Below are 12,678 nucleotides of genomic sequence, written 5' to 3'. Positions count from 1 at the left end.
CCTTAAGGTAATAAATTCTTTCCTTTGTTGTAAACCCATTGCACCTTTGCCCTATAGGAATGCAACTTAAACACCTTCAGAGGATGGCGCCAAACTTTAAAATAATTACTCTTAGAGAAAATAAGTCTTATGGTTGACAAACCTTTGTCAGAGTCATAAAATGTTAACAGGCCTTCTGGCCAGAAGATGATGTAAATCACCTAAACCATTTGTATACGATAAATTTACAGAAGAGAAAGCCTGGTCTCAATAAGGATCAAAGACTGCTGACTTTGCATGATTTCACACCCCCTATTATCCTCTATGTGCAACTTAGGGTATAAAAGCCACTGTTGAAAATAAAGCTATGGGCCTTGCCCACCAAAGCTTGGTCTCCCCGTGTCATTCTTTCTTGTTTCCTTTTCCTCCTTTTCTCTTCTGTTCTTCCTTCATGCCAAAATAATTTGGAGCGCGGGGGTCCTCTGCGATCACTTATTTGCCTGGGCTTCTAAGACCCACTCGAGAAGGTGCCTAAGGTGGGGCACCTTCCACTATTCAAGAGGGCGCCTGTGGCCTCCGTGGTCAGAGAAAGTTTGGTGTCACAAACTTTATTGATTTCCCGCGTAAACCAATTATTATTGAGCATCTAAAAAATCTCTCAGCCTTTGCTATCCCTTAATCGCCAATGCCATCATCCTGAGGAAATCCCTGGATCCAACCGGGGCTGGACCCCAGTAAAAAACTTTGCTATAATGCCATCAGAGGGTAGTAATGGAAATAACATTGTTCAGTGTGACTATTCAGGGTCTTGTTTTCCAAGGCTGGTTCTATACTATTTGAGCTCATGGCTCCTTCACTAAGAAATAAGAGAAATGTCCCCTATATTTGTAATGATGGAAAAAGTTCATACCGCCTTTAAGAAACATGTAATCCAAAGGACCTAAGAGACTTTTTGCTTGTTTAGAAATATTTCCTACCAAGCACCAAGCCTCCTCCCTCCCCACAAGGGTTCACTTCATCCAAACAGCCATTAGATTTAAGTCCTGATCCTGTCACCGACCTTGGGTGTATGATCCAAGTTGTACCACCTTGCATGAATTCTCAGAGTTTCAAGTACTATGCCAATCAGGAACCTATGTTCATAGGTTTCCTATGATCCATGTACAGGATTCTGTCCCATTCTTCTCTTCCAGTCCTAGACAAAGTTCCCAGTTTCAACCCTGCCCCAAGTAGCTGTGGAACTTTGGGAACGTCCCTTAACTTCTTCCAGACTTCATATCATCTTCTGTGCAGTGAAGACATTAGAACTACATCTGAGGTCTCCTCTAGTTACTATCTACCCCCACATTTACATATAAAAACACGTTAAGATAAAAATAAACAAAAAGATGAGAAATTGTGGCACTACTACAACCACTCATGGTCTGCCTTCTAAGTATCGCTTTACACAGAAATGTGTATACACAGAGTTTTACAGAGGAAACTCCAACTGGTTCCCGGCAAAGTAAGTGGTATTTTTTAACCATTGTTTCCAGCTACCAATTAGGATGAAACATTTGGGGAAAGACTCAAGCAGCAGAATTTTTGACTGGCACACCTACTGAGTCATCCATTGGCCATTCTCTAATCAGAGAAGAGACCAGCTCTTGGTCTTTTCTGTCCCTCTGCCTGTGGGGATATTAATAGCATATTGTGGAGAAAAGAGGAACATAAAATTCATGTTATTTATTATGAGCGGCCCGAGAGAGTGAAAGCTTCCCCTACAAAAGCACCCAACAGCAAGGCCTAGTCTAATGGAAGAAGACAAATGGAAGCAAACATCAAATACCAATGTCTGATGAGAAAGCAGCATAGACCCTGCTCCATGTCTGGTGTCTCCCCATGACCCTGACTCTCACCATCTCTGGAACAGGAAGGTACCCCCAAAACAGACCCTGGCTGACCTGGGAATCCATCCCAGGCCCATTGGACCTGGCACCACAGACCCAATGCTATTCCATGCCACTTACCTCTCGCTCACCATGCTCTAGACACACCAGCTCCTTGAAATCACCAAGCAACCCCTTCATGCAGGGCTCTGGCCCATGCCGTTCCCTTCACCTGAAACACTCTTCCCCTTGCCATGCTATTCTTCACATGACTGGCTCCTGTGCCCCTCCGGGTCCAGCTTAAAATGTTACCACCCTCCTCAAGGAAGCTTTTCCTGACGACTCCATGAAGATGCTCTTTTTCATCACTGTATCTATTTTTTTATTAGCCTTTATCACAACTGTGATTAGTGCTTGTTGACTGACATTATGCCCCACAACAGTGTCAGCTTGCCTGTCTTTTCTATTTATTGGTACCTACTGGGCATCTCATACCAGTAGCTGGCAAATAATAAGTATTCATTACAAGTCTGTTGAATGAATCAGTGACCATCAGGAGAGCTTCCCAAGTTTTGGTTTGGTCTCTGACTTCCAGGACCATAGTGGCTCACCTTGCACATAGGGCCCCATCTCTGGGTGCTCCCTGACCCGCAGATTATAGGTCTTTTTTTGATCAGACTGCTTTAGCAGATCCCGCACTCGTTCATTATAGATTTCTAGGAAGCTAGAGACACAGAGAAAAAGGCATAAAATTAGATTTTGAACAGATGTGGGAAAAACACTAAGCCAAGAATCAGAAGGTCCTAGTTCTTGTTCTAGTTCTTGTTCAGAGTATCTCTGATACTCTTGAGACACTGGTCACTCCAGACTTCCCCCTTGAGCCTCTTTCTACATGTGTACACAGGGTTTTTAGCACTGGCTGGCACTACTCCAGTTTCAGGTTTACATTGTGAGTGCTGATTCAAGTTCAGCTTTCAAGAGGCTATTTGAGGACGGGTTTAGGCTGCCATCAGCCTGTGCCTTTATCAGTTCCCTGCTGCATACAGTCTTACAAGCATGTTTCTTGAAGTGGTTTTCAAATTTGATCTTTGAGCTCTATTATTCATGGAAGGCATCTCAAGGACCACTGCTGAGCAATAAGGGAAGCTAACTGAGAAGGGTTCTGCTTCCCACTTCTAATTTAAGTTGCACAACTCTCATTTTACCTATCTTATACACTGGGATTCTGTTTAAGACATGCTCTGTTTTATTGGTATCTACTGGCATTTCATACTTTTTAAAATAATAGAACAGCTACAATTCTTAATTAAAATCAGTAAATATTTTGTTAAATAAGAAAGCACACTTCTCACAGAAAGGTCTTCCTCACTGGACCATGGATACTTGCCTGTGGAGCCAGCAATCAGAAAAAAGGCTCCAGCTCAAAGCTGCTCTCTGCACACACTCCTTATAAATTTTCCCTTCTTAATCATTTCAAATTCAGACATAGGAACCCCCAGATAGCTCTTAGAATAGTGGTCCCCAGATTTCCTGGACAATAAAACACTTAATATATACTGCAAATTTTTACTTTACAAATTTAAAAATGTAAAAATAATGTTCACAACCATTTGATTTTTAAAAAGGACATTTATTCTTTCTACAGCAATGAAAATGTTATGAAATTAGATAGTGATGATGGTTGAACAGTCTTGTAAATACTAAAAAAAAAATCACTGAACTATATACTTTAAAAGTGTGAATTTTATGGTATGTGAATTATGTCTCATGTTTTTAAACAAGGACATTAAATACCAAAAAGAAAAAAAAAGAATACAGAAAATTAATGGCAATTGGTAACATCACACTGGAGGTAGCCAGCATTAGTCTGGGTTACTCGAGTTTCCAGTATTCTTGCCTGGACAATTCCATGGGCAGAGGAGCCTGAAAGGCTATGGTCCTTGGGGTCACAGAGTCAGATCTGACTATGCATGCACCCACAACCACCACACAAGAGTTTGGGAACTACTAACCTGGAGAACAATCCAGGAAGGGGCTGGAAGAGAAATTCCAGAAGCTAGTATGAAACTGAACAGAAAATGAAGGAAGGGAAACCAGCCAGCCAACGGAAGCTGGTCCACAGGAGACACTAACTTGTTAAGCCTGAGGATAGAAACTAAGTTTCCTACAACACATCTGCACATTCACGTGACAAGCGCTGTAAGATATTTCTGCTGTGACTTTTCCCCATTCTTCTGGGTAACTCTGGAAGCAGAGAGGACAGCTCTGGAGTGGACATAGAAACACTTCAGGCTGCAGAGCCCAACAGGTTCTTACCTTACTTTTATACTGCAGGAGGCAGGCAGTGGGGCACACTTTTCTTCCCTGATGAAGAGACCCTGCATAAACCAGAGGGTTGTAGTTTCACTGAAGGGGATGTACAAGGAAGACCTACTTTGAGAGGATCCAGTCAAAAGAGAGTCTATACCTCACATATCCGCGGTGTCAGCCCAACAGAGGCCTGTAGAAGAGAAGAAAGCATTACTGTCCACTCATGCTAATGCTCTCCCCCAACACCCAGGACCCAAGCTCAGCAAGGATAGTGTTCTCGCTCTTGCCTCTTTACTTCAGGCAGTATCCCCAATGGTATGTGGAAGACTCTATTTGCCAGTGATCTCAGAAACAAACAGGTGGAAAGTATCAGATGAGGGGCATACCACCACCATAAGAAGGAAGAGAGGAGAAGCTAACAAACCCCCAGGTACCTGCTTTCATGCCGAAGAGGTGACATCCTTCTTAGATAAGCACACTTTACCACAGTGGTGCCTCCCAGAACCCTATCTCCTATCCCCCCACACACAGGAGAACCAGAGTACATGCATGTTCAAAACCCACATTTAGAGAGAAGTGATTTATTTCTTCATATTGGATTCAGTGCTAACTTGTATTCAGGTTAATGGCTTTAAACCCCTGGGTTATTGAGTCTTTTCTTCTTTTAAAATATATGAAATCACACCAAACATGAACCTTTAAGGTCTCAAGACATCCCACTGAAGATTAATTAAGCAATGATCTGGGCCCATGGCAGCAGGGACAATCTTTAAGGAGGAATAATACCCTAGAAAATTGTCCTCATATGGTGTTATTTATCACCTGCCCCACCAATTCATCTCACCAGAGTTCTTCTAAGCCTAAAACAAAGAAGTATTCTGAAGGAACTCTACCCTCCTAATTTTCCATGATAAAAGAAGGCTCTCATAAGTCCTACACACTTTTGAAAGCTCCCATCCCAGTGGTTTGTTCTCCCACTTCTTTCTAACAATCAGATTTAACACACACACAGCCCCATATCCACATGGCCTTAGCCAGCACTTAAGGCAGTCTGGGACTTGTCTACACCAGAGGCATTGAAAAGCTACAAGTGATGAACTTGAAATGGTAAGAGAAATATGAGAAATTCAGAAGGACTGACAAGGTCTGTTTCATCAAAGAGAGCTGGAAAATTCCAAGGTTCTTCAGGGTGTAATAAAAAGGAGCTAGTTATTTGAAGTTTACCTGTCAATTAAGGTGCTAAGAAACGTATTCTTAACAGAAAACAGAACCCTTTAAATCTGACTGAAGCCGACTAACTATGAAACTCACATCCTCTCTCAGTGGCAAGAACAATGCAACATTCAGGTTTGATGTGGCTTTAAGAAGACATCACATCCCAACACTCACTGGGGTGCCCAGCATGGTGTATGTCTTCCCAGAGCCTGTCTGCCCATAGGCGAAAAGGCATATGTTGTAGCCTTTGGCAGCTCCAGACAGTACTTCAGTCCCCAAGTCCTGGAACACCTGTAACAATAAAAACAGAGTGCATGTCACTCTGGTCCTACCTTCCAAAGCAGCCTTTTATATTATAAAATGTTTCAACATCCATGACTATAAATTCTCCACTGTTTTATGAGAATCAATTCAGTTTCAAAAAAAAGACTGCTAAGGAAAATTCATTTGTTCAGTAAGTCAATTATTTTTTAAAGTGCTTATTGTATGCTGGGCACAAGGCTAGATATTTAAGATGCAAAATTGATATGGTCCCTAATCTTTAGGGGAAAAGAGTCCAGGAGAAGGGCAAAGACATGCAAGCAAATTAGTGAAGGAAAACCATGTACATGAATTCTTTTTCCTTCCCATTACAAAAAAAAAAAAAAACTTTAATATGGTTAATCAGGTAAAAGTACAATGAAATTTTGCCCAGGAACATATTAAACAAATTCAGGGTCTCAAGACACTACAATGAGGGTCAGTTAAGCCAAGAAATTAGGGAGAGTTTTCCCTGTGGGACCCTTTTCTACATGCTGCCTCTTCAGACTGATCCTAACAGCTGACTGCTTCTGCTCTCACTCATTTCTGTAGTTTTAGTGAATCAGAAACAACTAGAGGCCCTCCCAGGAAAACCCCTATACTTTATGTAGTGCCTGAAAGTCCTATTGGATTTCCAGGCAGACTCCAGGCTCAGGACAAAACAGCCTTGCTTATGGGAAAGGCATAACTTTCAGTTGAACCAGTCCTCAGCAGAATGCCACATGACATCTGCATACACAGCTGGTATGATGGGCATTTACTCTTCGCACTGCTGCTGCTCAGCATCCAAATACTCTTCTGATCTGGGAGGAAACTGTTTCAGTTTTCATGGGAAGCAGGGCCCAACCCTCCCAACAGAAGTCAAATAGGCCAGATAATTCTCTCCATCTCCTGGAGGATAGAATGTGAACATGTGAAATGAGGCTAGCAAAACTTGAAATTTCAAAGAATGACACAAAAGCAAAGAAAGAGTTAGTCAAGTCTCCTTGTTGGGATCGTGAGTCCAACAGTACTGCATCTGAAGTGTACAAGTAACAAGCACAGTACTCAAACTAGACTATTCTGTGATATGGCTTTACCTGGCCTCCCTGCGACTTAAGGCCTCATGGTTTGCCCATTTTCTACTTTCCCTTAAATTCTATGAATCTCCTGATACAGTTCCAAATTGGAACATGGTTCTTATGGTTAATAGCTGTGTGATCTTGAACAATTTACTTAAACTTTAAACCTTTTTTTTTCCCCCTGGTAAATTGGATATTTTGTGTCTATATCACAGGTTTGTTGTGAAGATTAAGTGAGATAATACATGTAACATGTAACTAGGGACCATGAGGATGAAGATAGGGGTTGCTGAGCTAAGATTACACTACACTATTCTGTTTCAGCAGCTGCAGTCATGCTTCTTGATCAGTGAACTATTTGCATTTTGTTTTTTAGTGCTTCTAATATTCAGGCATAGGGCCATAATAACCCAAGTAGAGGTGAAAGATCTAGACGTTATACTATTCCCATCGCCTTTCCCAATCTCCCTCCCAGCTCGGTTCTATATTTGCAAAGCTGAAAATTGGGCAGAATTCTCTGTGCCTCCTGACATCTGTCTGGGTTAAATTCCCAGGGACTGAAGGAGGAATCATCTGAATTAGAACACCTGAGTTGGCAGCCATCCATTTACTAGTTGGAAATGTTCACAAAACTCAACCTTTCTTTCCAGTGCTCCAGCAGAAAGTGGGAACAGAGGTGCAGACAGAGCAAGGCCACATCTAGTGTTATTTATTTCTCACCGCTCACACAGCAGGCAGAATGAGCTCAGTGGATTGTGAAAGCAGACAGGAGAATGTTACTTTGCCCATGTCTTTATCCAAATTCAAATAATCACCTGGAGGTTTTATGAAAAACATTTTTGAAGATGCCATTTCCACTCAACAGTAAAAGGTGTGAACAAGCAAAACTGGTAGGCTCCAAACATGGAATTGGGGGAAACTTAAGATTCCATTCTTTACGAACCGTGAGGCTTAGCTCATCATAAATCCTTAAACAGAGCACAACATAACCAGATGACATCGTGGTTTACTCTCACCGTGGTTATTATAATGAAGCATATGGGAACAGCTCAATATGAATACCAAAAACAGTTCGAAGGCTAAAATAAATTACCAAAGGGCAATCTAATATAGAGGATTAGAATCTAATAATCTAGAAGATCCAGTTCAGGAGGAGAGATGGGCAATGTAACTTTTTTTTCTGGAATATAAGTACAAGAACACATTTGATAGATTTCATGTGACACAGAACTTTCAGTCTTTTTAAGCATTCACTAGACTGGGTCAGCCCATGGGATGCTGCTGATTTGGGACTCACAATACCTGAAGCTCAAGCCGAAACCTATTTTATAGGGGAAACTGAATCCAGGAACCAGAATTTTTCATGTTCAATATCATGTCATTAGCATTGAAAATGAAAACAAGGGGACACCACCACACACCTATACAAATAGCCAAAATCTAACACACTGGCAACACCAAATGCTTACAAAGAGATGAAGCAATAGGAACTTTCATTCATTGATGATGGGAATGCAGAATGGTACAGCCACTTTGGAAGACATTATGCCAGTTTTTTTTTCTTAAACAAGACTAAATATATTACTCTTACCATACAGTGAGGCAATCTCACTCTTTGGTACTTACCCAAAGAGGCTGAAAACTTATACACACACAAAAACCTGCACACAGATATTTATAGATGCTTTCTTCAAAACTGTCAAAACGTGGAAGTAACCAAGATGTCTTTCAATAAGTGAATGTCTAAACTGTGGTACATCCAGAACATGGGATATTATTCAGTGCTAAAAAGAAATGAACTATTAAGGCATGAAAAAACATGAAGGAACCTTAAATGCACCTCACTAAGTGAAAGAAGCCAATCTGAAAAGGCTACACACTGTATGAGTCCAACTACATGACATGCTGGAAAAGGTAAAACAATAGAGACAGTTAAAGAAAAAATCAGTGGTTGCCAGGAGTCCGGGGAAGGACAGATGATGGGTGCGATGCAGAAGATTTTTAAGGCAGTGAAACTCCTCTATATATGATACTATAATTATGTGTGAAAAGTGAAAGTGTAAGTCAATTACTCGTGTCCGAGTCTTTGTGACCACATGGACTGTAGCCCGCCAGACTCCTCTGTCCATGGAATTCTGCTGGCAGGAATACTGCAGTGGGTTGCCATGCCGCCTCCAGGGGATGTGCCTGACGCAGGGATTGAACCTGCCTCTCATGTGTTTCCTGCATTGGCAGGCAGGTGATTTACCACTAGCGCCACCTGGTGGGAGGAAGGAGGTATATGGAATTTCTGTGCTCAATTTTTCTGTAAACCTAAAATTGCTCTAACAAATAAACTTTATTTTCAAAAAAGATCCACAAGATAAATCTCAAGGAATGGAATTCCCTGATAACAGCAACATTTATCAGACATACCCTTCCTAAAACCGGTTAGAATCAACTAAGTCTCTGGATTTATGTCTCTGATTTAATGATGACTATTTAAGGTCCAAAGCTAAAGGTTGCTCTGTATTTTTCTAAAGAAAATTTTCACTGTTAGATTTTTGTTGTTGTTGTTTGCTTGTTTTTGGTAGTTCTGTAGTTCTTTATTATACACTATGTTCTCTGAGTCCCAAGGTGACTCCTAACAACAACAAAAAAAAACCTGTGACTTCAAATTAGGATGAAAAAGGGTTCAAAATGATGAAATAAATAATGATTTCAAATACACAAATACAGGTAATAGAAACTGTTGATGAGTGAGAAGAGGGTCATTTCAAGGAGGAGAAAAAAAATTAGTTAAAAGAATCTAAAAACAAATTCTGTTAGCAGGCATCTTTAAACTGGAAAATAATTCTAGACAACTCTGGAAACTATTCAAACACATGTTTTCACTAATGCTGTTACTTAGGAAAACCTCAAAATACCCAGAGTTGTACTTCTACTTCTCATCACACAGAGATGATGAGGTACAGCAGATGTAAGCTTTTATATACAGAATGGATAAACAATAAGGTCCTACTATATAGCACAAAGAACTATATTCAGTATCCTATAATAAACCACAATGGAAAGAATATTTTATATATATGTATTATATGTATATGTATAATATTATATGTATATATAATATATAATGTATAATATTATATGTATATATATGTATGTATAACTGAATCACTTTGCTATACAGCAGTAATTAACACAACATTAAAAATCAACCATACTTCAGTTTTATGAAAAAAGTGTTTTATTCAAAACCAGAGCTTTAGATTCATACAGCTAGTAACATGAAACAATTATTGTGTTAGGCTCTCTTCTTCTTAGCACCTTAAATTATTAATCCATTTAATCCTCACAATACATCTATGACGATAGTTACTATTATCAAAATTCTCTATCACATGAGAAAATTGAAGTTCCATGGGTAGTAAGTACCTCTAAATAAAGCTGTTGCCTTTAACCACTGTGATATTCTGCCACTAGCAAAATAACTGTCACCAGAATTATCAGGAAACACAAATTTTATCTGTTGAACACTAAGCTATTATCCTTTTATTTAAAACTGTTCTTCAAGGTTTCCTTATTTCCTGTTGTTTTGCTTCACACTGGGAAAAACTTTACCAAATCTCCCTTTCAGTATTTCTATTAAATAGAAGTCTCAGTAAAATTTTGTTTTAACCTTTGTTTTTCTCAATCAACACAATTTGCAATATATTCCATGGTGTAAATATGCCAAAATAGAGTCAATCACTCTCCTATAAATGGGCAATCACTTGTTTTCATTATTTTATCCCTACTCATAATGCTTCAATAAATATCTTTGAACATTCATGTTTATATACTGATGTTTTTTATAGACTGTTTCAGGAATGGGGCTGCTGGGTCAAAGGATTAAAATATTTCTTATTTTCATAAATATTAAGACTATTTTCTGAAAAGACTATAATAACTTACATTTCTATTGACAAAATTAATAAGAGAATCCTTTTCTTCATATTCCCACCAGGAATCCTTTTTTTTTTTAATTAAATTCATTCATTTTAATTAGAGGCTAATTACTTTACAATATTGTATTGGTTTTGCCATACATCAACATGAATCCACCATGGGTGTACACGTGTTCCCAAACCTGAACCCCCCTCCCACCTCCCTCCCCATACCATCCCTCTGCACAACAAAAGAAACTATAAGCAAGGTGAAAAGACAGCCTTCAGAATGGGAGAAAATAATAGCAAATGAGGCAACTGACAAACAACTAATCTCAAAAATATACAAGCAACTCCTGCAGCTCAATTCCAGAAAAATAAACGAACCAATCAAAAAATGGGCCAAAGAACTAAATAGATATTTCTCCAAAGAAGACATACAGATGGCTAACAAATACATGAAAAGATGCTCAACATCACTCATTATCAGAGAAATGCAAATCAAAACCACAATGAGGTATCATCTCACCAGGAATCTTTTTAACTGCTCTTCATTTGAACAATACAAATTCATATCTTAATGTTACTAAAACAACAGTGAGTTTGAAGTCATCATTCTTTGGTGGGAGCATTTAAATTTGCTCTCCCCAAGAAGGGTCTATTCATATCCTTTGCCCATTTTTCTACTGGATTGCTTTTCTTTTTTTGTCAATATGAAAGACTTGTTATGCTATGCTATGCTCTGCTATGCTATGCTATGCTATGCTAAGTCACTTCAGTCATGTCCGACTCTGTGCGACCCCAGAGACGGCAGCCCACCAGGCTCCCCCATCCCTGGGATTCTCCAGGCAAGACCACTGGAGTGGGTTGCCATTTCCTTCTCCAGTGCATGAAAGTGAAAAGTGAAAGTGAAGTCACTCAGTCGTGTCCGACTCCTAGCGACCCCATGGACTGCAGCCTACCAGGCTCCTCCATCCATGGGATTTTCCAGGCAAGAGTACTGGAGTGGGGTGCCATTGCCTTCTCAGGAAAGACTTGTTAGTATATTATAAACAGCAGTCCTTAATCTGCCATATGCGTTGCAAATATTTTTCTCCCTAATCTATTCACCTTTTTCTAAGTTAAAAAGCAATTTTTTGAGCAGTTTTAGGTTAAGAGAAAAGTTGAGTGGAAATTATAAAGGTCTCATGCACCCCTTCAGCCCTCTTTCCTCTCGCTCCTCAGTCTCCCATATTATTAACATCTTGCATTACTATGATACATTTGTTGTAACTGATGAGCCAATACTGATGTAGTATTATTAAATAAAGTCCAAAGTTCACATTAGGGTTCATTTTTTGTTTTGTACAGTTCTATGAATTTTTATAAATACATAATAATATATAACCACCACTACAGTGTCTAGCCAAGGCTTTGGTTTTTCCTGTGGTCATGTATGGATGTGAGAGTTGGACTGTGAAGAAAGCTGAGCGCTGAAGAATTAATGGTTTTGAACTGTGGTGTTGGAGAAGACTCTTGAGAGTCCCTTGGACTGCAAGGAGATCCAACCAGTCCATCCTAAAGGAGATCAGCCCTGGGTGTTCTTTGGAAGGAATGATGCTAAAGCTGAAACTCCAGTACTTTGGCCACCTCATGCAAAGAGTTGACTCATTGGAAAAGACTCTGATGCTGGGAGGGATTGGGGGCAGGAGGAGAAGGGGACGACAGAGGATGAGATGGCTGGATGGCATCACCGACTCAATGGACGTGAGTTTGAGTGAACTCCGGGAGTTGGTGATGGACAGGGAGGCCTGGCGTGCTGCGATTCATGGGGTTGCAAAGAGTCGGACGTGACTGAACGACTAAACTGAACTGAACTGAACAGCATCATACGGAGAAGGCAATGGCACCCCACTCCAATACTCTTGCCTGGAAAATCCCATGGATGGAGGAGCCTGGTAGGCTGCAGTCCACGGGGTCACTAAGAGTTGGACACGACTGGGCGACTTCACTTTCATGCATTAGAGAAGGACATGGCAACCCACTCCAGTGTTCTTG

The 12,678-nt window shown here is 40.2% G+C and overlaps 1 protein-coding gene across 3 annotated transcripts in view; it reads right to left on the bottom strand.

The window, feature by feature from the left end:
• Positions 1 to 12,678, bottom strand: part of STARD9 (StAR related lipid transfer domain containing 9) — a 120,822-nt gene that overhangs the window by 64,425 nt on the left and 43,719 nt on the right. For all 3 annotated transcript variants that reach the window (XR_008699172.1, XM_055537507.1, XM_055537508.1), the window contains exons 4-7: positions 5,547 to 5,663; positions 4,315 to 4,347; positions 4,164 to 4,225; positions 2,459 to 2,571 (exon numbers count right to left, since the gene is read on the bottom strand). Coding sequence is in view for 2 of the 3 variants with exons in the window: in XM_055537507.1 (XP_055393482.1) it covers positions 2,459 to 2,571; positions 4,164 to 4,225; positions 4,315 to 4,347; positions 5,547 to 5,663 (325 nt within the window). In the remaining variant the exon portion in view is untranslated. The remainder of the gene's footprint in view (positions 1 to 2,458; positions 2,572 to 4,163; positions 4,226 to 4,314; positions 4,348 to 5,546; positions 5,664 to 12,678) is intronic.

The sequence above is a fragment of the Bubalus kerabau genome, chromosome 10 (assembly GCF_029407905.1).
Source record: "Bubalus kerabau isolate K-KA32 ecotype Philippines breed swamp buffalo chromosome 10, PCC_UOA_SB_1v2, whole genome shotgun sequence".
Taxonomy (NCBI): Eukaryota; Metazoa; Chordata; class Mammalia; order Artiodactyla; family Bovidae; genus Bubalus; species Bubalus kerabau.
The sequence above is the reverse complement of the archived record's forward strand: the minus strand, read 5'-3'. Positions and strand labels throughout refer to the sequence as shown.